Raw genomic sequence first — 25,763 nt, forward strand, 5'->3', positions numbered from 1 at the left:
TGACCCCAGCTGACTTCCTGCCCTTCGGGCGGGGGGCTGGACTCGATGATCTTCCAAGGTCCCTTCCAGCCCTAATGTCTATGAAATCTATGAAACACGGTTTAAAAGAGTTTGCAAAAAACAGTTGAGTGAAGAATTCAAACTGAATTACCTTGGCCATGAAGCAAATGGGGAATTTGATAAGTTTTGCAGAAATGCTAAATAATATTCCATTAAGGCCTTAAAATTGAGATTTTTTCCAATACACAGGGATGATCCAGCATAATCTGCAGGAAAAAAAATGTGTTATGTCAATACGCTCAGCAAAGAATCTGTAACTCTCCCAGAGGTCATTTGACTAGATTCTCACTGGATTTATATCCAGCTGGAGTTGAATCGAAAGAGAAATGACAACATTCTACAATTTTTCCCAGAGAAATTCATGAAGTATATGTTAGTAAAGGATTTAGATACCAAGAAGGACAAGCTAGAGAATCTCCCAACACACTTTTCATTCAGAGTGATCCTTTCAGTCTAGTTCCAACAAATTGTCTGAGACAACTGTCTCATCAAGGAAGCTTTAACAGCAAGATCAAGCTGTGAGGGCCTGTTGAAATTAGTGAAACAAAGGTGCCCATAATGTTTAAAGCAGCCTCTATTGCTCTGGGAACTTTTGTCCTGAGAAATACACAGAGAACCAGGAGATGCAGAGACTTTGTTTCTCACCTGACTGGCCTCTTCTGAAGCCTTTTGCCTCATTCACAAATTGAGCTATGCCACACATTGTCCTGACAACTGTTGTTACATCCTTCCAGTGTGGGTTCTCCTCAAAACCAAACCATATTTCTTCAAGTGTACGAATAACTCTGAAAGGATCAAGGACCCAAAAAGCAGGTATTTTATCATAGATCAGACCAGTAATTTTCTAAATAAAAACATGGGGTCCACATGCAGCTGCTGCCTTGTCTATTTGCAGCTAAATCTTCCAGTTCCTTTACTTATGTGGGGAGTCCTATTGATTTCAAAGTAAGCAGGGCTCTTGACTAGGTACTTCTTCCCTTAATATCAGTGGCAAAATGCTCCCCAATGGCAACATAAGCAGAGTTGCACTGCATGCAGCTTTGGCTACTAGTGCTACATATGTGGTCAAGTAGAGCAAAAGCTCCATGAATTCATTAAAAAAAATAGAATTGACAAGAAGCTTAAAGTCCAAAAGTAACATCCTGCAAATCTTCCAAATACCTATTTTGTATTAATAATTCACCGCTTACTCAAAACAATAGCAAACTTTCCTAGATGCCCTGCACAAAAACTGTACTTTGAGTTTATATGCTGCCTTCACTGGCTCTACCATGCTACTCAAGTGCTATTCCCAGGGGTGTTTTATCATCCCTCCAGCTACTGCTCAAAAAAGAGAAGCAAACAAAGCAGTCCTGTCATGTTCAAATTCACTTAGAAATAGGTCAGGGAGAAAAATCCACTTTTGACCGACAGGGGGAAAAAAGGACCCAAAACCCCGGGATGATAAAAAAAATAGAAACTAAATTATCTAACCTTTAATATGGTTATACAAGCCACACTCTTGGTTCTACTCTTGCATAAATTAATGCCATTTTTGGCTGCAGCTTGGATGGGAGATGATTCAAGCCTACTGGCAGGTCTGAAAACAAACCAAGCTTACTATATACAGTGACTTCATGCCACAAAACTTGTGCACAAGGTTAGTCATGTTCATAAATGTAATCCCACAAGTGTAATCACATGTGAGATGCTGTTGTTGTAACTGCATCATTGTAGGCCTGAACTCTAAGAAAGTGCCTGAAAGCATCTGCCGACTGTAAATCTAACTTTACATTAACCGCATTGTGCCTATGATTTATTTTTGATGGGAAATACAACAACATTTCATTATATTTAAGAAAATTTTATTGCTACCAGGCTTAGTGTGCTTATCTTATTTACACAGGTTTCACTTTGGCTTAACTCCTTTGACTTCACTGAAATTACTCCTCAATTTAGAATGGGGTCAGGGAGGAAGCAAAATCAGGCCCCTTACATCTAAAAGCCATTTGTGATGCTTACAATGAGAGGAGCAGCTGCTCCTGACAAGAGCTGAAATAGACATCCTCTCCAGATGGTGCCTTTGTGCTCAGCAGCTGATTAATTTTACAGTAAGAAGCACTATTTTCAGCGAGCTGCTGTTCTATTTCTTGCCATCCCAAAAACTCTTCCATTATTGAATCTGGCAGGCTCTGTTGTCCATGAATTACTTTCTGCAGAAGTAAGACCTTTGGGGGAAAAAAGGCAACAATTTATAAACAGCAAAAGGAAAGAGTCTTTGATACTTGGGTCCTCTCTCTTAGACTAATATAACTCTATTGACTCCACTGGAATTATTCCTGATTTAGGTAGGTTTAGTCAAGATGAGAAAGAGAACCTCAAGTCCTTTTGTTTTTCTGGGAGTAGCATAGGCAAACTGGCACCTATACACAAAATACACATCTGGTCTGTATATGTATTGCCATAAGTTTCTTTTAACTGGTTTGATTTACTGCAGTGCCATACTATTCAAAGTCACTGGCACAGTTAGTTTAATTCTGTGATAACCATTCAGTTAAGTTACTTTGGGTGTTAAATGTATTAAAAAAAAGACGCATACAAAAATACTTACAGATTCCTTTATTGACTGGATTTGACTGCTTAACTTAAAAGCCTCATTTGAATTGTTGTAATGGCACACAAATCTTGCTAGAACATCTATGACTTCAGAGTTTGGAGGAAGATGAAGGGCCTTCTCAAATACTGTAAGCAAATCCTCGCATATATAGGAAGCATTACTCATCAATGTCTAAAATGTAATTAATATACTGTCAAAATGTAATATGTGAAAAAATGGACTTAAATTCACTCTGAGAGACCATTTCCACATTAAGGAATATAAACACTAGAGCGAATAAACACAAACCAACCATAAAAAGCAGTATGGTGACCCAGTTTATTTGACACACACAACGTTATTTATTGTTTTTTAAATACGACTTACCTGCTTTAACTCCCAAAAGAGTGTTTCGATGTCCAGATACACTAGTCCATCTTGAAGAAAGGGGAGCGCTTTTTCCAAGTGATGTAAAAATTCTGTAAAACATGCATCCTTTATTTCTTTTTTTCTGAGGTACAGAAAATATTTGGGACACCAAATTATTTGGTTTGGTCTGAATGGAAGAACTAGCTTCTGGACAATTAGACCACAAAGAATATGGTTCAGTCTACATGTAATACCTATCAATAGGCTCTCAGTTGTTTTTGGGTACAGAGGTGAGACCAGTCCTTTTACCCAAAGGCTTGTGTACCACTGCCCTCTGCACTCAAAGTGCACAGTGCTTGTCTAGCATCCACAGTGGAAGAATCCTCACCAGAACAGGTGGAAAGGGAATGAGTCCAAGAGTCATCCCCCTAACTCTTGCCAGCACTACTGTCCCTGTGAGCAAGGATACCCACATCCTCCTCTTTAAGGGTGTGATATCCATGCTTCCTTGGTGCTCTGTAAAGCACCATGCACAATGCCTGCACAGACAATATAACTCCTCCACCTCTATGCCACCTACAGTTTTAGATCTGCATTTCCCAGGGGTCCTCTAACAAGGAGTAATTTTGGTCCTATGATCACCCATGCTGTTCAGAAATGGATCCAGCATTTTGCAAAGGGAGTTGTGGGAGCAGTGGACTGGCTGCCCCCTCTCCCCTCTGGGACAGGCAGACCATGCCACTGGAGGGATTTTAAGTCCTCAAAGCAGGTAAGAATTCCTCACCCCACCCCCTTTCACCTCTCCACTCAAAGGCACATCCTTTCCCTCCCCACCCTATGTCCCCTTTCCCTGACCTGCCGCTGACATTGTCCTGGGGGTGAAGGGACCTCCAGAACTCCTTCAACAAGGCTGCACAAAGCCAGGCTTGACCCATGATAATAGCAGCAGCAAAAAGAGGGTAGCCATGTTCCCCCCCGGCCATGCCTGCTTCTGGTCAGGTATGGAATACCCAAGGGTACAAGGCAGGAGACAGAACTTATCTGCCTCCACCACTGCTGCTGCTGCTGTCCCAGGCAGAGCCTGGCCCCTGCAGTGGTGGGCTGGAGCAGCCCTGGAGCTCCTCTCACCCCACCCCCAGGACAGCAAGGACTGTGGCAGCAGCAGGGAGGGGAGGGAAGAATAGAAGGGAAAAGGAGGGGAAGAGAGCAGAGGGGACATGCCTCTGAGAATGGAGAGGAAAGGAAAAGAAAGAATTTTTACCTTCTTTAGTAACTTGAAATCCCCAGCTTCTGCTCCCACTGTATAGTCAGAAAGAAGGGGTGGGGGGAGTGACTGAGCCACTGAACCACTCTGAATCCATCCCTGTCCATGTGTTCACGATACATAGTCAATACAACCAGTTATCCAATTGTAGCAAAACCCCCAGTCTTTCTTTTTTTCTTTTAAAATGCATTCCCTCCCCTTCCCCAACCATTTCTGACTTTTTCTCTCCCTCTCTATTCCCTATAGATAAGTATAAGTGCACTAAGACATAGGATAAGCTTCAGCATTTTATTTTGGTAGCAAGTTGTATTTGTTTTGTTTTTCCTCCTTCTTTATATTGTTTAATTATGACATTTATATTGATTTTTACTGGCCTATATTACTGTTTTACTGATACTATATGATTTAGGCCTATATATGTAAGTTAGCATAAGTCATGTCAAGTTTCCATTTTGTTTGTCAAGTCTGCATCTTGTCCCCATGCCCTGTTGTGTAAGTATGTTGTAACCTATGACTCATACCTACCCTTCCTATGTAATTTGGTTCCTGAATGAATAGGGATAAATGAGGGTGCTTGAGAGACAATGGCAGTAGGTCTAAAAATAGCTCCTTCTGAATGACTGAGCCATCAAAACCAATACTTGGACCAATGACCCAGCCCTTGGAACCACCCTCAGCATTCAAGAAACAGAAGATGAGGCAACCCACCCTTGAGCTAAGGCTGCACATGCTCAGTAAGAACACCTGGAACCCTCTGGAACAGGACTGACATTGCCTGGACAGGCCCTCCCCATTGGAGATCAGAGGTAGTCTGCCCCATAAAAAGGGGTAGTGAAGACTAACTCCTTGGGACACCTTCTCCATCTGGACCAGCGCCATGCCACGCCACCTATCCAACCAGAGGCCCTGCCGGTGACCCACCTCTGGACAACACCTACTGTACCCCTTTCCAGCCTGGATAGGTAGCTATCACACTCCACCCTCTCTTCAACCAAGGACTTGCTTCTCTTCCCTACCTGAACTCCAACCCTTCCACTGAGTCTCTTTCTCCTGCTGCCATTGTGAGTGTATGAGTTTGTGTGAGTGTGTACCAATAACTTCATAGGGCTGTGTAGTGTGTCTGTTTAATAAAACTGTTGTTTTAAAACCCTGAGTTGGGTTTTTGTCCGTCTCCTGACTGTTTCTTCCTTGCCACCACTTATCTGCCCCCAAGCTCCCAGCTGTCTGCCTCAGTTTCCAGCCCCAAGCTCCCAGCTGTCTGCCTCTCTCTCTTTCCTTGCTGTCTCTTCTTTGCCACTGGGCTTTTTCCCTTGCACCAGTGACCTTGAGTAACACTGGGGCCACATGACCTTAAGTAACCCTTAGCCTCAATTCCTCAGCCAGCTTCTGTCTAGTCTACCAGTTCTAATCCCAGTTCTGGCAACTTTCACTCCTTACACTTTCTCTCTCACCTTAACCTTCCCTCAGGTATCCCAAGTACCCCAAACACACACATACATACCATACCATCCAAGTTAGGAACTCACCCATGTGTATGCGTAGATAGGTGATTAGTGTGTGAATTGGTGAATATACATATATGACATTGTGTGCATGATATCGGAGTTCGCGATCCATGTATGTGTACTGCGTGTGTGGGTATTGACATCTGACTTGTGTAGTTTTCGGTGTGTATAGTGTGTATGTGCCTAGACTGGTAATTCTGGATGTGTGCGTGCGCCTGAGTTGGTAGTGTGTGGGTGTAGGCACCTAGTGTGTGTGTGTGTGTATATATGTACCCAATTGATTTGAGTGCGTGCGTGTTCAATTGTACACCACGCCCTCCTGCCTAACAGCATGATATTGAGATCCTGAGCATTGGCCTGACCCCACAGGGCAACACAGTAAGGAAGAGACATGACAAATTAGGTTGTGCTTACACCCATCCCTAATCAGATCCATTCCCAGGTCTACACTTCTGCACACGGGCCCTTAAACCAGGGTTCTGCTTCCATTACAGATATGGGCCAGCCACAAATCTTGAAACTAGACGTAGAACTAAATGCAAAACTTCAAGAAATTTAACGGTTACTTGGAGCTGGAAATCTGGTTCAGGTCAATCTTTGTAAAAGATTACATTTATTTTATAAAATTAAAATGGTTATCATTTTCATCAATTAAATCTTTGAGGGTAGGGGAAGAAAAGTAGGCATCATCAGACAGGCATCAGTTCACCAAAAGGAAAGCAGATTACCAAAGGAGCTGTAGGGCGACTTATTTGCTGAACCTATGGAGTAGAAAAACATCATGCATTGTGTTTTACCATCACTTAACGGAACAAAATTTGACAAACACTGGAGACATGGTACATATCTGAAACATGGTATATGCATTATATAGTCTCAATGCTTTCCCAGTATGCTATCGATCAAGGCTACAGCAGTCATTTGGGAACTTGCAACTAGTAACCACAGAATATTTTTACCTTTAGTGAAATATAAATTCTGAGTTACTATATTCCTCATAGCTCCATCTACCAGAATCAGCCTCTTCATAACAGGCCATTGAGGCAAATTTTCAGTCAGAGTCTGTAGTTTCTCCACATGCAGAATACTGTAGACAAAAGAATGAGGATTTTTCTGTAGGTTTTTTTTGTATCAGCAACAAAATATGGGTTCCTACAAAATTACCTTACATTTGTTGTACATTCACAATATCACTTGCTTTATTATTTGTTATACCAACAGTATGGAAGAGTCACAGCTTCCTGTTGTGAAAAGCTGCATTCAAAATATGTTGCTCAATTTCTGAACAGTTTAACCCAGAGGCTTCCTACTGGCAATACCCAATCCTACAAAACTCTCCCTGTATATGCAGGAATAAGAACTCTTCCCCTTAGCATCCAAGCGTTCACTAACTAGCATCCCAGGCTGGAAGACAGACTTGGTCATGTGGGCAACCGTGTGTTTAACTTATTTTTAATACTTATGTACTGGAAGAATAAAAGTGTTACTGTTACATGAAACTGTCCTTATTTTAAGCGTTCCAGGAAACAAATTTTTAACAAAATGAACTGTTATTCCTCATAAAATTTCGTAATTTCCCAGACAACAACACTTTGTATATGCAAGTCCCAAAGAAGCAAAAGCAAGCTACTCAATGGCTAGTGCCAGTAGGCTGAAACCAAGATTTGTACATCCAGCCAAGGCTGTGTTCCTCACTTTTCCATATACTGACTTTAATAATGCTTTGGCATTTTTAAGTATTCTACAAACAAATTAGTTGTAGAATTTTACAAAACAAGAAAAAAAAAGGAGTAGAATTTTGGTAGCAACATTTGCATTCCAAGGACACTATCACAGATAGGACTGCAACACATCCTTCTGGATTTTCATCTTCTCTTTTGTCCATATACTACAGTTCTTCTTGGGCAAGTCTTAAGTTTTTCAGCCTCCTCCACAAAGCATGTGCAACACAATTTACCACTTTATTATGGTTGTAGCCTGTGCAGTATGTTTCTAGACTTTATCTAGAATAAGTAGCATTGCTCCTATTTTACAGAGGAGGATAATGGAGCCCCTAAACTCTCCATTTCTCACAGATAACTTAGAGCAATTGCTCAGTTTTATTTTAAATTGTGTCTTGAATTAGAATTCCTAAAATTAAAGAGCAATCAATTCTTTCCAGGCTTCTGTTTCCACTTGAGTTGGGCATTCAGGGAAATGAATGCATCTCTAAAGCATCAACCGGATGGATTTCTACTAGCCCAGTGACTGACTGCTAAAACGATAATTGTAATACATTAGAAGAATAAGAAAGCTTTAGCTATAAAAGAAGCATCAAACAGGCCTCCTGATGACATCTTAATATAAAATTGCTTACATTTGGATTAAAAGATAATAAACCAGGCAATTTAAACCCAATAAGAAATTTGTGTTGGAAACTTTCATAAGAACAAGTTCATGAAAGATAGGGGGGGAACCTGTAATAGCTGCATAGCCTTGGGAGCCCTTTTTGAAATTACATATATAGGCCTTGGACACGCTTTGAATTTGTACTGCTATACATGACCTTTTAGCACTACAGAAAGCTAGCGTGCATACCTCAGGCCGTCTGTAACTCTAAGATGACAGATCCACACAGAGCCGTCCCTAGGGGTGTGCGGGGCCCAGGGCATATCAACCTGTGCAGGGCAGGGGCATGATGAACAGAGCAGGAGGGGTGGGAAGCAACCAGAGCATGAAGCCAATGGTAAATGGCAGCTGCAGCAGGAACTGTACAGCACTATCCACAGGGCCCCCCCAAAGCCAGGACCTTAGGCTACACCTCTTCTTGCCATAGTGAATGAGCAGAGAGCTGCTGCTGCTGCTGCTGCCTGTGCAGTTGTGGCATAAGGAGGGCTGTGACATAAGGAGGAATGTTGTGGCATAAGGAGGGTTGCTGCTCCAGGACACAGGACTGCAACCACAGCACTGTGCTGCCCATGGAAGTGTAGCAAGGGGTAAAGAGAGATACCACTCTGGGACCTGGGACCCAGAGCAGCCAAAGATAGTTTGCCCCCTCCCCTGCCAGGGAAGGGGGACAAGTCTGCCTGGTCCTCTTTTCCTAGCAGAGGAGAGGGCAGGCTGCTAGTGATCGGACACACTGACAGACACCCCTAGAGTGGGAGGAGAAAAGAAACAGCGCTTTATCATCCCTTGGCTGGAGAGCATAATTGCAGTGCTCCAGCTGGGAGCTCTGAATATGTGGACATCTTCATAGTACTCTATTTTTGTAGCACCAGAAAAATGAACACGTGGCCAAAGCCATATATGTGTATATGTAGATGTGCCATTATAGTTATTACTCTAATCTCAAGTTTATGCAGCTGCTTATTTGATTACTAACTCATGTTTGCATGACAAGGACTGGTATGTGAATGAACTGATGAAGTCTTAGAGCATTTTTCTTCAAACAGAAAGACCCAAACTTACAAGTTGTGCTTTGTTTAGAGGAACCACAAGAGACTGAGAACACTGACAGATGTGCGGCTCACTTCACAGAAAGTGCCATGAGTTACAGCAAACCCCCTGATCCCCATTTGGTTGGTGGGGTGGGGAAAGGTTGGGGGGAGGGGGGAAAAAATTGAGCTCCACTTTGAAGCCAATCCAGTGGTGAAAGGCTTATTGTTTATAGCTTCTCTCCCCTAGCCCTGCTCCCTGCTCTGGTGCTGTCTTCAGGATGGGAGGGAGGAGAAGGCAGGGAAGGGAGCTCCAGTCTGGGGTTTGCCCAGCCTGTGCTGGAAGTGAGGGGTGGGGGGAGCAGGTGGATTGCAACCCCTCCCTACCACCCCGTCCCAAGGTAGGGGACTCCAATCCACTCCTCCCCACAACCACCTCTAGGCACAGGCTGGGCAAACCCCAGATTGGAGCGCCCTCCCATCCTGAAAACAGCACCTGGGGTAGGCCTGAGCTGATGCAGCCTAGCCCTGTTCACACGCAGAGACAAACAGAAGTTAATGAAGGTGTGGCAGAAGGCCACCTCTGTTTCTTCCCAAAAACTCTGCTCTGTGACAATTTGGTTAGATAGGCCCTACAGACACCTTACCCTATCTCTTTAGGTAACCTGAGCTGGATACATTCCTGAGGGAGGGGGAAACCCGCTCCCTCTGCCTACATGACTGGCATCACATACCTGGGTGAGGGGCTTGGACTCCCTGGGGAGCTAGGGACTGCCAGTCTGCCCAGCAATTAGTGATGCATTTCAAAGTGGTTGGCTGACAGCCAACAGGTGCTAGCCTCCATTGGACCAGGTAAATGAGGTCATAAGGGTTAGATAAGTTAAGGACTGCACAGGAGGTGGGAGGCAGCAGCCATGAGGAAGACTCAGAGAGAAAAGAGCTGGACCATCTGAAACTTGCTCTCTCTCTCAAAACTTATGATTAAGGAACTGCCTGCCTCCAGAGGGAATCTCCACCTGCCTCTGGATGATACTTGTGAGTAAGCCACCTGACATCTAACTAGATATATAGCTTGCAGTAACTCCGATGCATGATCAAAGGCTACCCAGCCATGCCAGGGTTTGCTCTATGGGATTTCTCTGATATTGCTCTACCCTGTACCTTATTCCAGCCCTACCCCTTGTAACCGATAAAGTTCTCCTTTGTACCTAGCATAGGAGACTTATTGGGTGTGGGTCTAGATTATGCCTTGGGGTCCCCTTGGTTCAGCTGACTAAGGGAGACTACTACTTGTGCTTCCAAGAGAAACACCTCCAAGTGCCTGAAGTTAGTCAAGTACCCCCGAGGGCTACTAGTCCTGTGTTTACCAGGGTGCACGGAGCCAGAATAAAGCCAGCCCTGGATGGTGGCAGTTTTTACCCCAGGCTAGCGGGTGTGCTTCAGGAAGGGGGATGGCCAGACATGAGGCACCCCCAGGGAGGCACTTGGAGCCTGGAAGGTGGTTGGGTGCAGTGCGGTGGGTGGCTCAACACAGGAGCACCCCCTAGTGGCCCACCACAGAAGGCACTCCACTTTGGAGCACCTTCATCTGAAACCTCATTAAATGAGGATTAATTTGTTGCATGATTAGGCACTTTTAAAGTGCTCTGCAGCAATGCACTACTGTCAGGCCATGGCTGTAGAGCACTTTCAGGGGGCTAATTGCATGACAAATATCACTTCTGTGATCACCCTGACACATAAGAGATACATGCAGGTAATGGTGGGAAGGGCATGTCACTAATGAATTATACAAATAAATACCACAAATATATAGGAACAAAATCAGGAAAGGAAAGCCAATAAACGATTTGTATTTGGCAAGGACTATTAATGACAACCAGAGGGGGTATTCTACAAATATGGCCCTTTAACACAGCCTCACAAGATAGGGAAATGTAGACATAATCAGCTAAAATACCTCCAACAAAGTGTGAATATCAATGGATCATGTCAAATGAACAAGGGGGTTTTAAGTGGAGTGTGGTTTAACTCTTTTATAAATGATTTAGATGCAGAAAGAGAGAGCACTGAGCCCAGTTTTGAGTTTTGGATACTGCATATTAAGCAGCACATAGTGAAACAGAGACAATCCAGAGGAGAAAGAGAAAGATGATGAAGGGGTTGGAAAGCAAACTGTGGTAAGGAAAGGCTGAAGGACCTAGTTTAGTTTGTAGAACAGGAGAGTAGAGCAGACATAACAGTAGCTTTCAAATATCTGAAAGGCTGACATAAAGATGACAGAGAAGCATTTGCTTTTCTTTGCTGCACAGGACAGGATACATGGAAATGGGTTTAAACTACAGCAACACAAGTTTGGAATAAATCTCAGGAAACTGATGTGAGAACTGTAGGACAAGGGCACAGGCTGCCCAGGGAAGTCATGGAATCCCCTCCCCTGAAGCTTTCCGAGGCAAGTCTCAATCTGTGCACTTTACATACATTACTGACAATTCAGGCCCCACTTCAGCAAAAGACTTCACCGCACCTTTAAGTCTTTTTCTAAATCTTTGCCTAGAGGTCCACTTTGAATCCCAAGGACTTTCTTTTTCTCAGCAGGGGGAGGGTATTTTTAATATTTTCATGGCATATTATATTTCTGAGTTAAAAATTTAAAAGTAACTTGGGGAAAAAAAGAAAAACAACCCTCTTGACACTTCCAAAAATACCCAAACAAACAAAATCAGTGCTTAATGATTAAATGAAATGCTAAATTGAATATTCAAGCTAATCACAGCTTTATAGGGTGAATGTCAGAATGACTTCCTCTGTCTCGTGCTTTGAGTCACATCACTGAATGATGCACAGAACAAACATAGAAACATTAGAGGAATTCAGAAAAAACTATTTTCCTTTTAGAACGCATCTTTAAATTCAAGGGTCCTCTCTCTAGTGCATTCACTCTTTCATATTCTCTAAGGTCCTTTTACAGCTTCCATAGCTGTTGTATGCAAGTGTGTCACAGTATTTAAGGGGTGTACTTGGTAGCCGTGTTGGTCTGATACAAAAAGACATATAAAAAACTAGAAATCTTGGTTCCAAAACGATACCTTTTATTAGACCAACTGGAAAATGGCAATAAAATTGTCCTTTTCTGCAAGCTTTTGGGATCAAAGTCCCTTTGTTAAGCTCTGGGAAATGTGTAGATGGTAAAAGATGGTAAAAAGTCCCCATAGGTAGGGGGAAAATAAAGTTTATTTCCTACCTATGGGGACTTTTTACTATCTTGTACCATCCACACTTTTCCCAGAGCCTGACAAAGGGACTTTGATCCTGAAAGCTTGCAGAAAAGGACAATTTTCTTGCCATTTTCCAGTTGGTCTAATAAAAGGTATCATTTTAGAACCAAGAGTTCCAGTTTTTTGTATGTCTCACAGTATTTAATGCATTTATCTTTCCCATACCCAGATGAGGAAGGCAGTCCTGTTCACCCAATTTTACAGCTAGGGAAAACTCAACACCTCTTTAAGCCCTCACAATCCTTGCCAAATCCTTTCAATATTCACTAGTGAACACCCCCAATTGCCTCATGTTCAGCTTTTGGATGGCACAGCACTGCTGCCATCTTGTGAGGGCAGAGGAACTCAGCAACCGTTCTCAAACCTGAGAATCCAGGATCCTCTAACTCGAAGTTCCTCCCTTCGCCAAGTGCCACTGGAGGATGTGGTCTTGTAGACATGCCCAGAATGTGCCTAACACACCTGTAGGAATAAACTTTGTACAAGACAATGCAGCCACTTTGTCCTGATGGTGTTGAGAGATGATGACCTTCTTTTACAAAATAGATCAGTGGTTGGAGCACTCACTGAGGATGTGGAAGGCCTGAATTTAAGGCCCCTCTCTATCTGAGGGGACTTAAACCAGCCTTCTCTACCTTCCAGGGGAGCACCCCCACTGCCAGGCCATGGGTGAAGGAATTTCCCACCTAACATTTTCAAGCTGTGCTACTTTGTTAAGCAAGAGTTCGGGCCAAGTTCATTATTTCTAATCTCTCTACTCCAGATTTTACAGAAATCCTACAATGTCCAGTCAATATCCTGAACCTCTCTCTAGCTCCCTGCCAAGTACCTCTCCCTATATTTCACTCCTTCCCTCTGCTGTCCACACATTTACCTATCAGAATATCCAGTCTACTCTGTGACCCATGGACTTCCTCCACCACAAAGCTGTTCTCTCTCTGTCTTTGCAGCCTCTCTAGGGCTGAACCTTTTTAAGCCCCTTACCTGTTTAAACCCTATGCTTACAAAACGTAGGCTCTTACGTTTTGTGCTATATATCTATTCCCTTTCCCCACTCCCTTTAACTCTATCAAGGAATTGCAAATTTCTTCATAGAGGAAATACCGTCTAACTAGGATATCGTATTTCCTTTTCTCACCTCCCATTCTCTAATCCCTATGGAACTTCTCCCTTACATCTTTTTCTAAACAGTCAGTGTCCCTTCAGCCTTACTCTCTAAAAACTAATTGCCCCATACATTCCTCCACCTTTTCTATTACTGGCCATCATTGTTTTAGGTTTGTTTTAGGGACAAATTCTCAGAACAGGAGTGAAAAATATGCAGCCTGCCAGGACAATCCCACAGGCCCATCACAGATCTTTATTAAACCACTCCATTAAAAGAAAAATAATTTTAAAAGTACAAGAGTGAGCCCTGCTGCATAGCAGTTAACAATCTATACATGTGTACATATATTGTCCATTTTCCAATTTATAAATGCATTGTGGGCTTACATTCAGAGTAGATCTGACCTGTACTGGGCCTCCATGGGCTGGCATGCCTTGCAAGTGGCTCACAAAAAAATGTGAGTGGTTGTGCACCTGGCACCTTACCAAGTACCCACAATTCTCCCTGAAGTCAAAGGGAGTTGCAGGCATCCCTCACTTACAGATCAGGGGGTTACAATCTACAGGACAGAACCTAATCACTTTTGCAGCAGTTGTTTGTAAAGCACCTGACTCACCTATGGGATTTCATAAGCCAAGTAAATATTATCTGGATAAATTCACTGCAAGCTATTTACTTTTTCATCCTCCCTGCATAAATTGGTATTTTTAGAAGATATTTACCCTTTTAATTTTAATAATGCATGAAATCATGTTTGGGAAGCTTAAGAGCAAAAACTTTAAGGTTTTTTGCTCTTGTTAGCATCAGAGCTGATGCTTCTACTGTGAAGGAAAAGCTTACAAAGTGTGTTAATACAGGAGATGGAAAGTGTCACTTACATGTCCTGAGTTTCATTATGCCTTTCTGGAAAATTTGGTTCCAGTTTCTCATTCCAATATTGGATAAGGGTATTTATCGCTGAAGCAGTCTCCAAGGCCTCGCTGTTGCTTGAATATTGAGACACAAGATCAACGATATTTCCTCCGAGTTTGGAAAGGATTTTTTGAAACTTGCTGCTGCCGAACCACTGCTGAAATATCTAGCAGAATTTTTAAAAAGGAACACAGTGGCTTTTGTTACATGAAATGGGACCCGCTTTTTCTGTTACACAGAACACAAAAATTCTTGGTTAGATGAAAACAAAGAAGTCAGATTTTGCTCCTTTAGACTTTATCACATACAGTGAAAGCTTCCTCCATTTCCTTAATCAGAATGGATTGCCCTTATGAAAAATGACATTAAACATGACAGCTGATAACGTACATACAACCTTCTTAGTTCTTTTACTAGCCACTACATACAAATAGTCCAGATCCCAGGTCTTACAGAATTGCCCTCAAAGCAATAGAGAATGGTAGAAAGGAAGCCGTCAGCAACTGAAAGGCCAGTCTCCCCATTCAATTGAAATACAATTAAGATGAGCTTTTAGCATGAACTTATAGTCCCTTTACCTTTGATGGCCTTATTCCCATGTTGAAGTCAAACATGAATTTAATTGTTCCGATGAATCAGCTCCCTAGTGAAACAATCCTATAGTCTGGCTCTAGATCCTGCCAGCTACAGTGACTCCATAGTGATTATGCTTTTTGTCCCTGTCCTGAGAATGCCCCTTAAACACCAAGTGGCATAAACCACCTATACCAGCTTTCCAACATCAGGGATGCCCTGTACATGAAAGAAATTCCTGAGTGCCAGCGTAGCACTGGAAACTGGCCTGAAGCATGTATTATAGGCCTGTGCAAACAGGAAAGCATTCTATTCGGATTTGGCCAATTCAGAGGACAGTGATTTGATTCAGAGATTCAGATCACTGTCCCGAATCAATTTGGCTGAATCAGCTTTGGAAGATTCAGCGCTAATTCAGAGAGATTCGGTGATTCGGATCAGCTGGGGAGAAGCAGGCATAGCCGGGTGGCTGCAGGTTCTCCTATGGCTCCTCTGGCTGCAACTACCTCTTCCTTGGTGGGGGGAGCCATGGGAGAAGCCTCCATGGCGGCCCTGCCCAGCCCCAGCCCCCTGCAGGCACCAACCTAGTCCTGGCACTTAAAAAAAAAAAAAAAAAAAAAAAAGCCACGCAATCACCAGCTCTGACAGCGGTAATTAGGGCCTCTGGGTGCAGTGCGGGGCAGTGGGGAGCAGTGGGGATCATCCCCCCCGCTTGGCACCCATGCAGCAGCTTTCACATCACGCAAGTACAGCATGGCTTGGCAGGGCGCTGTGCACTGTCTGGGAGCTAGGGCCTCTGGGGATGAGCTGTGTCAGGCTCCAATTGACAGATGAAGCTGCCCCAGACAGCACACAGTGCCCTGCCAAGCCACACTGCACCCATGTTATGGGGCAGCTGCTGCACAGGTGCCAGGTGGGGGGGCACAATCCCTGCTGCCCCCCACTGCACAGGGGGGCTCTGCCATGAGCCCTCAGAGGCCCCACTCCCTGCTGCCAGAGCCAGTGAGTTCAGGGTGGGGGGGGAGGGGTTGGATTTTTTTAAAGTGCCAGCAGTCTGGGGCCAGGAGGGAGATGGGGCCAGACAGAACAGCCATGGGGGCTTCTTCCACAGCTCCTCTGGCTGTGCCTGCCTCTGCCCTGGCAGGGCGAGCTGCTGGGCCTATGCCCTGCTCCTGTTTGCCCAGCCAGCGTGGGGGAAGGGGGCACAATGCACTGCAGGTGGCAACATGGCATAGCCCCTGCTGCCTGTTTAGTCTGGACAAATCTTCGAAGTGGCCAAACCTGAAGCTTTTCTGAATTGATTTGCATGCTTTGAATCAATTTGGAGCTTTTAATTGGTCTCCTGATTTGGATTTGGAGATTCCAAATTGGGCCGAATGTCCTCTGAATCGAATCAGATACTGAAGCTTTGCACAGCCCTAATACATTACTTATAGTGATTGCTAGTGAATGGTGTGCACTTGCCAAGAGTTATACAGTAATATCCAAGATAAATTGCTGGTTTTCCTTTAACTACAATACAAACAAACTGTGGTATATGTTCATTCAGAAGTGAATTTTAAAGCCACAACATAACCACCATGTAGATTTATCAGGAGAGGCACTGAAGCATCCAAAGGTTTAAATGAGCTCAGTTTTGCTATCCTCAGGACAGAGACAGGAGTAGTTGTGCACAATGGATTGTTACACAATTCTATAGCTCCATTATCTAAATAATACCCCTTTCAAAAAAAGACAGAAAGGCCAACACTAATAAAATGACAAGTTAAGATTGGCTTTCCTTGAGCTAAGATTAATTAATTTCCCTACCCCAAGAGACTACCTGGAATGTGTAACCTCTCTTTTGCACAAAATACACACATATATATCCTTATAGACTACGATGGAGTTTGTTTTCCAAGCCATCCTATACCAGCAGAACCTTTAGGTGGCACAATGGAGATTCCAGAACTGTTCACCCCAGTACATCTTATTCACCATGACCAGAGAAATAACAAAGGCAAAGTTAACATAGATGAACTTACAGTATATTTACAGTGCAGTCCTGTATTCTGTTCTCAGTGGGCAGGTCTATATGTGCAATCAATTTGAAGTAGGCTTACTATGCAGGAAGCCCACCGAGAGCATGTCTACAGATGCTCTCTCTTGGGAGCAGATTCACTCCCAACAGGAGCAGCCTGGAGAGGGCTGCTTCCACCCTGCTCTGCCCCCCTGCAGTACCACAAAGAGCTCTAGGCTCTCCATGGGTACTAACCCAGGGGCTGGCAAGGAGCACAGGGCCAGGAGACAACTGTCTCCTGGCCCCATACACATGGAAGGGGTCCTGATGTACATGAGGTAAGAGAGCTGCTGCTGCAGAGCTCTCCTGCCCCATGGGTGCAGGAACAAGTTCTGTGTCCAGCAGGGCTTCCCTGCAGCTGGCCAGGGCCTGTCCCCATCTGGGGCAGGTCCCAGCCAACTCTGGGCTATGACCCTTCCCCACAGCTGTTCCCAGGCCCTGTGCCCTGTTCAAGCACTTGGGTCAGGGGGCTGGGAAAGAGTTGCTAGGGAGGGGACTCTTCCTAGCCCCCTCCCCAGATCACCCCATCAGGGCACAGGGCTGGGAAACAGCTGCCGGGGAGAGGCAGGTCCTAACCCCTGCCCCGATCTGCTGGCAGGACAGCAGTGAACCCTCTGCTAGACAGGGATTCCCTGCTCAGCTGGAGACAGCCGGGAGCTGTCCTACAGGATTTCCCACCCAGCCGGGGGCTCTGTTCTAGCTGCCCCACTGGTAAATTCCCAGTCCCAGGAAGCTCAGCTCCCTGCTCCTGTGGGGAGCCAGGAGCCCCAGAGAACTGAAACAGGGGGCAGAGAGAGACCCAGTTCCCATGCTGATCGGATCCTGGCTCCAATCAGAGCTAGAGTGAAGGCATCCTGCTGCTGGGCCAGGGGGACACTGTCCCGCCTGTGCTCCACACTCAGAGCCCACCCCAGCAGCAGGCAGCTACTTGGAGCAGGAAGCAATCTCCCAGCTTTCACTCTGATCACAGAGTCAGGGCCAGGAGCTCCCTGCTGCCAGGGCAGGGGGACATTGAGGAGGTGATTGTTCTCCCACCATCTGCTGCCCAGGCTGACTGGTAGCAAATTTGCAGGTAGCAAATTAACCCCACAGTTGATTAATTGACTGTGCAGAAGTGTCAGTATGTTTAGCATCAGGATTTGACAGCACTGTGCAGTAAGCATCACCCAGTGCTATCCAAATTTAGACTTAAGCAGGACTTCTCCTTTGGCTGGGCCTCAGCACTGGACCAAATGTCACTTATGTTCTGACAGGTTTAAAGAATGAGCTTCAACTAATTTAGAAATGTTGGTCACCTAGAGGCTGAATAAACAGTGCTATGGTATATTTCATTGCAAGAACTCTATTATTTTAAAGCAAAACATCACCTGCCTTTTTGTCAGCTGAATATTTGACTAACTGTATTGTTGCCTGCCCTCATTCGTAAGTTTTAATTATATAATTGTTAGTCACTGACCAAGAGGATACTGCAAAATTGTGTATTCTAGCAATTGACCTATTAAAGCATACCTGTGTATAGAGTTTGATCTTGTTGACAGAATGGACAAGATAGAGTTTGGCCTCCAGCCATGCAGGGATACAGTCACCCTCATTATCCCGACTGTCAGCTCCGACTTCTGACATGTTGGACAGGGATGAGCACACAAAATGCTCCAGTGTGTCTTCAGTGGGAATCTGGCAGTGACACAAGAAACAGATGAGCATGTCAGAAAGCAGCTTGGTATTATCACTCATATTGGCTTACTTACCTAACAAAAAAAAAGAATAGCCATGAGGCCACTTTCAGGATGAACAAAGGCCAATTATTCAAACCTGGTGATCTTAGAGTAGAGCTTGCAAATGCATCCTGCACCAGAAGCTTCATTAACTACTAACCAGCCATGTGCATTTCAGGGTTCCTCTGCATCTGGAACTTTTAATCTGGGGTACCCATAATATTGAGGCCACATTGACATGAGCTCCCACTTTGAAACTGGAATAAAGACACTGATGCAAATCTTGTTTCATATGGATGAATCATTTCTCTGTTGGAGTTTTACACCAGGATAACTGCTTTGGTGTAAATACATAGAGGCAAACAAGCTTTTAGATGCAATTATATATCAAACTGGATTTGTTTTTAACACAACTAATTTAACTGAAGTAGGAGCTGGGGAGGGCGGCCAGACGGTTTTTTCCTCATGCTGAATCCATCCAACTTCCAGGTCAGAATTTTTAAATTTACCAAACAAGTTCTCTCCCTTTTTTAACAGGAGTATTTAAAATCACTGTGCCCTCACTAATCCATGCCAACAAGAACCCTGTCACAATGTTGTTTAAATTATGACTCATGTAATCTCTAACTACAGAAACACTAGAATTTTTTCAAAACATCTAGTCAGCAAGGCAATGAAACTCTCTATACATTGATGGCTGCTCAGGGCTGACAGTCACAGTCCTGTATAGTTCTTTGTGAACTGAGTCAGATATGATCCCAACTGTACAGATGACCAACCTGAGACAGACAGCATGTTTGCACCATTTGAGGAACATGCCAAGGAGCAGTTGTGCCGTGGTCCATTCTGAGACTCCCTACCAGAATCCTCAGCTGGCATAAACATGACAGAAGTGCCTGGTTGACGGTGACACAACAAACCAAGAGCACTGTGGTGACTGATAGTCCTTCATTCAGTTTACTGGACCATCCTGGCCCTCAGTGACCATTCTCTTCCAAGAATACTGAGAACCAAGGTATTCTATGACCAAGCCGCTTAAAATTTTTCAGCGCAAACCCTTGATATGCACATGAAAATTTGCCCCTAAAACTCAGGTAGTGAGCAGCAAACAAGAGATATTTGATAAATGGCAACGTGTTCTAGCCGAAACACAGGACATAGTTGACAAATGATAGATTATTCTGTAGGTATGTATTTATTTAAACAGGATTAAACTATATCATCATAATGGTTATTTTTGGTCCAGGGAAAGAAAAAAAGAAACAAGCCATGAATCTGGTTAAAGATTTTCCCCAAAAGGACTTTTAAAGTCAAATTTTGTTCAGAATTAGAAACACCACATTTTCCACCACTTTTGCTCATGTGGAGAGTTCCACTGAGTTTAATTAAATGTAACTCACATGACAATCACACGTTTAATAAAGAAAGGCACTTGACGGAAGGCTTTAAATCTCTACAAAGCCACTCAAATGACTTAACTAACCAAAAGCCAAATATGGGACCTAACTTTGCTAATTTTTGCCACATTCTTATTTAAGTTTTATATATAAAAAGCTCATTTGTAGTGTCAGAAGAAACAATACACATGATGAGAGACATCCTCCACCAAATTAGTACACAAGCATGGGAAAGGGTGTTGGCAGAAGAACTTCATTTGTCTGTAAACAGATATCAACAAAGAGAGTAAATTATAACTAGACTTTTATAGAAACAACAACATAGGAAAGGGATGCTGAATTAAAAAATAAATTAAATTAAATATCAGCAAGATGTCAATGCTTTGGCCTAAGTTTATGCTTTAAAGTAGCACTGTTGATTTCACCTACATCTATAATTCTAAAAAATTATAAATTGACTTCAATGAGACAAAGCTAGGCACACACTTATGCTTCTTTCTCAATTTGGGACATTTTAATCTTACTCCTAACTAGCTTTCCTACTCTAGTAAAAGGAGATGCCATATAAATGTCATATAAATCCATTGCTGTATAAATCCAGAAATGCCATATAAATCCATTAGATTACAGTTCAGTACATGGGGACACGTTTATAAGACAGCGATTTCTAATTTCTGAAAACAAGAAACATTCCTTGAAATAAGGAGTGTGCCTTTCACCCATATCTAGCAAGGACCATGTGATACAAGGTAGCGTTTATAAAGGTGACAGTGACATTCACCTTAATTGTTGTCAAGCATCCCTTATTATTGCATGTCCTTCTTTGACTCATTTGTCTCTTCTTTCATATAGGATCTTAACCTTCCTTATTAATGGAAACCTTCTAGATAAAACTGCTAAACAATTCCAGTCTAAAGCAATCATCATTTATAGCAGTAAAGGAAGGGGAGGGAGTTGTAATTTTAATTCCATTTAAGTAGGTGACTACCTCATGGATCAAGTAATCTGAAGACCAAATTTACCAATGACTGAATTAATTAAATGACACTGCATTTGCATCAGTTATACAAATGGATAAGCTGCTCTCAGAGCCTTGTTACACAATAATTTTGGATGACTCCTGGAGCTCTTAACACCTGGATTGTCCACACATTAACATGTGAAACCAATATTAAGCACTTGTTACACAGCTCAAAGTTGCACCACTCCAGAGCAGTATTATCGCTGATCTATGTTATCCAGCTTGTCTTACATTAACCATTCTATGCTTCACTTTAGTGTAAACACCCCACTTGCCCCCTGCCCTGCTGGCCTGGATCAGGCCCACTGCTCCCACCTTCCCCAGCACCCCAAATATGTGCTTACCGCCCCCCTGCCACTTACTTGTGGCTGCATAAAAATATAAAAGCATCAAAATGTAAAAAATACCAGAGCACTGACATTTTTATGTTTCCCACCTTATTTAACACTGCCATATAATTCAGAAGTTTCTTAGCATGAAGTTCACTGAAACCAAATCTGGATTCAAGTTCAATTTTGACTGCATATGGATCCCACATCACATTCCAGAGAGAAAGGTTATACTGAGAACCTGTAAGAAAAAAAAATATCTGGTGTCATATTTCTCACATTTTGCTCATGTTCTATCCTATAGCTTACTAATCCATATCTGACAGGACCTATGCAACCTGATAAGCTTTTTTACGACAGAGAATTTGAGCATATTCACATGCAATGGGTACAGTTATAGACAGAAATACTGAATCGCACAGCATTTTGCATATCCTGTTTGAATTCATTCAGGCCCTGCCTCACACATGCAGCCCTTGGCAGTCTTGCAGGGACAACAGGCTAGGATAGGGCCTTGCTTACTCTGAAACTTTTTGATGGAATTATGAGAACCTAACCATTTTCCCAGCTATCCAGGTCAGAACCCATGTACCCAAAAGGTACTTCTGGTACTGTAGATAAACCTCTCTGGCACCTATGAATCCAGTATAATCCCTGCCCCCATCCTTTTTTGATCAGTTTGGTAAGCACATGGTCACATTTCTCATATGACCATATCAATTTAACCTTTACTTGGCATTCAGAGCCAGAGGTGGACGCAGCCACTCATATGAAAACAGGCTTCTCACAAAGAGACTACAGCTCAGAATGTGACAGAACATGGAAAACACAGATGTAAACAGCAGAGCAGATGGTGGTGACATGCTCCCCCATGCAGTGAGTGCCAACAGTCCCTGCAGTGTGCCATTTATCTGGATTAGCATGTATAATTCAGCATGCAGTATTGAAACAGCAGGTATCTGTGCTGGAGTGAACAATCACTGAGCAGGGAAAAGAAACCACATTGGGCAGACAGGTTTGAATTTTATGAATGAAGATGTAACTTATTTGCTCTTGCATTTCTTAGAGTGTTCACAAACTATTCAAATTTTAATGCTGGGCAAATCTACACTGCAACATACACATACACAGATATGCCTTTAATCTAACAAGCTTAGGTAACTATAGTAGAGGATGTATGATAGACTTGGAGCCTAAATACATTAGCCAGAGTTTCCATCAAGATTGCCCAGTCTGCACAGATGTTCATACTACTCTCTTCACTGATGTTGTTACCCCCACCAGCTAGATAAAGCCTGAGTCAGAATAGCCTGCGTGGACTACTATCACAGGCTTCAGTTCTCTCCCCTCTGTAAGACAGATGTACATCTGGTTGGCACTGTAACTATACTGCAAACTATAATTATTTTGACTGTCAGAAAGTAAGTTATGCTGCAATTGACAGGTGAGGTGCCATGCAAACCACTGTCTAGGAAAGCCCTCCATTCATCAAAGCCACACAAAACCCATTTTCTGTTGCACATGCTTGGATAACAATGGAATTTAGAGCACAGAAAAAAAGTAAAGGAACAATAGGAACAACAGCAGCATGTTCTAATAGGCAACCTCTGTGCAAGGACCGAGCACCAGATCTCTAGTTCCCTTGTTTTGAAAGGGTAAGAAATGTAAAGGACTTGGCATGACATTCTCCAGAGAAAAGACTGTGACCCAGCTTGAGCAGATCCTGATCTTACCTTGAAGAATAGCAGAGGAAAAGGGGAGACAGAGACAAATAACTCAAGAGAACTGAAGGAAGCACCCCAGTTAAGCTTCACCACCACTTTCCCAGGTTTGGCACATGTAGAACAGGCATGGGAGGGTGGGGCAGTACTTCTCAACAGTGCTTTCAAGAGCATCATGTAAGTGACAGAAAAGCCCACAGCATGTTTATATTGCAGGCCAAAAAAAGAAAAAAATCACATCCTACTAGATGCACAGAAAGAAGCTGCTTCCAAAGCTCATCTTTCCTATTTAAACTCTCTGCCCAGACGTGTGTAGTCCTTGAACAAAGACTAGCTCCCTTGACTATCTTGCCCTGACCTATAGCATTCATTTTCATTTGGATCTAAGCTGAAACTGAATTCAGCTTCTTCACAATTCCTGGAAACTAGACATACCAATTACAAAGCATCCTCCCCAAAAAATTCATTGTAAAGAGTACTCAAAACATGGTAAGTTTGGACTGTAAAACTGGCACCATGAAAGGATTGCCATAACCAGTGCTATCCACTGATTTCTACTAAAGGAGATGTCTGCAAAAGGCTCTGGCTATCCTAATCAATACCATTTTAAATTGCAGCAGCATTAAATAATCAATTCTTCAAGAGCTCATCTAGTTGCCTTCACCCCAAATTCTTAAAATTCTTGGACCATCTTTAAAAGAAACAAAAAGACACCATTTACCTTCCAGACTCCAGTCTTCTAAGAAATGTAGTGCTGTGATAGAGGTATTCAGTCCTAATTTCACTGATCTGTAGAAACTTTGGTTTGATGGCATTACATCCAACTCTTCCAAAGATGTTATGGAACTGAAAGGAAAAATGTAAAAAAAAAAAAGGAAATACTTTTCAAACTACAGCAGTGCAGTGTGTTCTTTAAAGAGCAGGAGAAATACGATGCAAAGCCAGCTGACTTTTCATGACAATCCTTTGGGACGATGGGTGTCATAAGAACTGCCAGTTACTGGTTCAGACTGTAGGTTCATCTTGCCCAGTATCCTCAATCACACAGTGACTGAGAGGGGATGTTGAAAATGCAAGTGAAAAGGGTAGGACCAGGCCTTTTCCACTGTTACTTTCCCATTTTCAGCATCCAGCTTTTAAGGTCTAGGACAGTGGTTGTCAACCAGGGGGATGCGTACCCCTAAGGGTACTTAAAAAGGTCCTAGGGGGTATACCAATCTAATGTGGCTGATAAATGTTGCGTGTGTGCATGCAGCTGCAGCACAGCACGCAGTTGGCCAGGAGAGCCCAGGTCTGGCTGGTAAGTGTGTTTGTGAGGAAAGGGGTGTGGAGGGGGTGCAGACTGAGGCCCCAGCAGTGGGGGAGGGAGTGGGGCTGAGGCTGCCAAGCCAGAGCAGGGCACCAGACTGAGCTGGACAGGGGACTGATTTGCATGTGGGGCAGGGCAGGCTGCTGCTGCTGGCTGTGCTCAGACCAGGAATGCACTGGACTCTTCCCAGTAGGAGGCTGGGCTCAGGGCAGGCGGTGGTGGCACTGGGAGTGGGGCTATGGGAGGAGCTGCAGCCACTCCAGAATTTGTTGTGCCCACCCCCACATAGCCCCCTTCTAGCACCAATGCTGCCCACCCCCAGCACAGCCTCAGGCGAGCCCTGTACCAGGAACAGCTCAGCGCCAGCCCCAGCCTGCAGTGGCAGCCTGCCCTGCCCCGTGTGCAGATCCTGGGGCACACCCCCGCCCATGCCCTCCCAGGGTGCACTTAGCTGCAGGAGCCTCCCTCCCCACACCCACCAGATGAGTCACTTGCAGCCTTGATCAAGGCCTCTGTGGTGAGGGACGGAGTGAGGCTGGGGAAGGCAATGCCCAGCTGGGGTATAAGTAGCTCATCCAGTGAGATTGAGGGGGGTGGTTCCCCCAGCTGCACACACCCTGGGAGGGCACAGGGGACATGTGGCCCCAGATCTTCACCCAGGGCAGGGCAGGCTGCAGCTGTGGGCTGAATCTGGGGCTGCACCAGGCTCTTTCTGGCAAGGGCTAGGCCGGGCTGCACTCAGGACAGGCACCACTGGGAGGGGGCTCTGGAGGGGGGTGTTGCAACCACCCCAGAATTTGCTATACCCACCTCAAACCTCCCTCCTAGCACCGCCACTGTGTGTACTGAGCACAGCCTGGCCCAGCCCCCACTGGAAAGAGCCCAGCACCAGTCCCAGCCCATAGCAGCAGCTTGCCTTGTCCCATGCACAGATCTGGGGACACTCTCCCCCCATGCCCTCCTGGGGTGTACGGGAGCCACCCCACCATGAGGCTCATTCCTGCACTCCGCCCCAGCTGTGCAGCCCCTGCCCCAGCCACACTCTCTCCCCACACCGCTGGGCCAGCCCACCCCACACCATGTGCAGATCCAGAGGAACATGCCCCCATGTCCTCTCAGGATGCGTGCACCAGTGGGAAGCACCCCACTGCCCCG

At 44.2% G+C, this 25,763-nt stretch overlaps 1 protein-coding gene across 1 annotated transcript in view; it reads right to left on the reverse strand.

Annotated features, from left to right (window-relative positions):
* The window catches only part of ABCA13 (ATP binding cassette subfamily A member 13), a 368,570-nt gene that overhangs the window by 299,405 nt on the left and 43,402 nt on the right, over window positions 1–25,763 (reverse strand). The window contains 10 exon segments of the mRNA XM_019537509.1: window positions 152–266; window positions 706–845; window positions 2,062–2,267; window positions 2,651–2,827; window positions 3,023–3,072; window positions 6,733–6,860; window positions 14,451–14,650; window positions 18,626–18,790; window positions 21,686–21,819; window positions 24,021–24,145. Coding sequence (XP_019393054.1) covers window positions 152–266; window positions 706–845; window positions 2,062–2,267; window positions 2,651–2,827; window positions 3,023–3,072; window positions 6,733–6,860; window positions 14,451–14,650; window positions 18,626–18,790; window positions 21,686–21,819; window positions 24,021–24,145 — 1,440 coding nt within the window.

Source organism: Crocodylus porosus, unplaced genomic scaffold (genome assembly GCF_001723895.1).
Source record: "Crocodylus porosus isolate Cpor-Errol unplaced genomic scaffold, CroPor_comp1, whole genome shotgun sequence".
In the NCBI taxonomy this organism is placed as follows: domain Eukaryota; kingdom Metazoa; phylum Chordata; order Crocodylia; family Crocodylidae; genus Crocodylus; species Crocodylus porosus.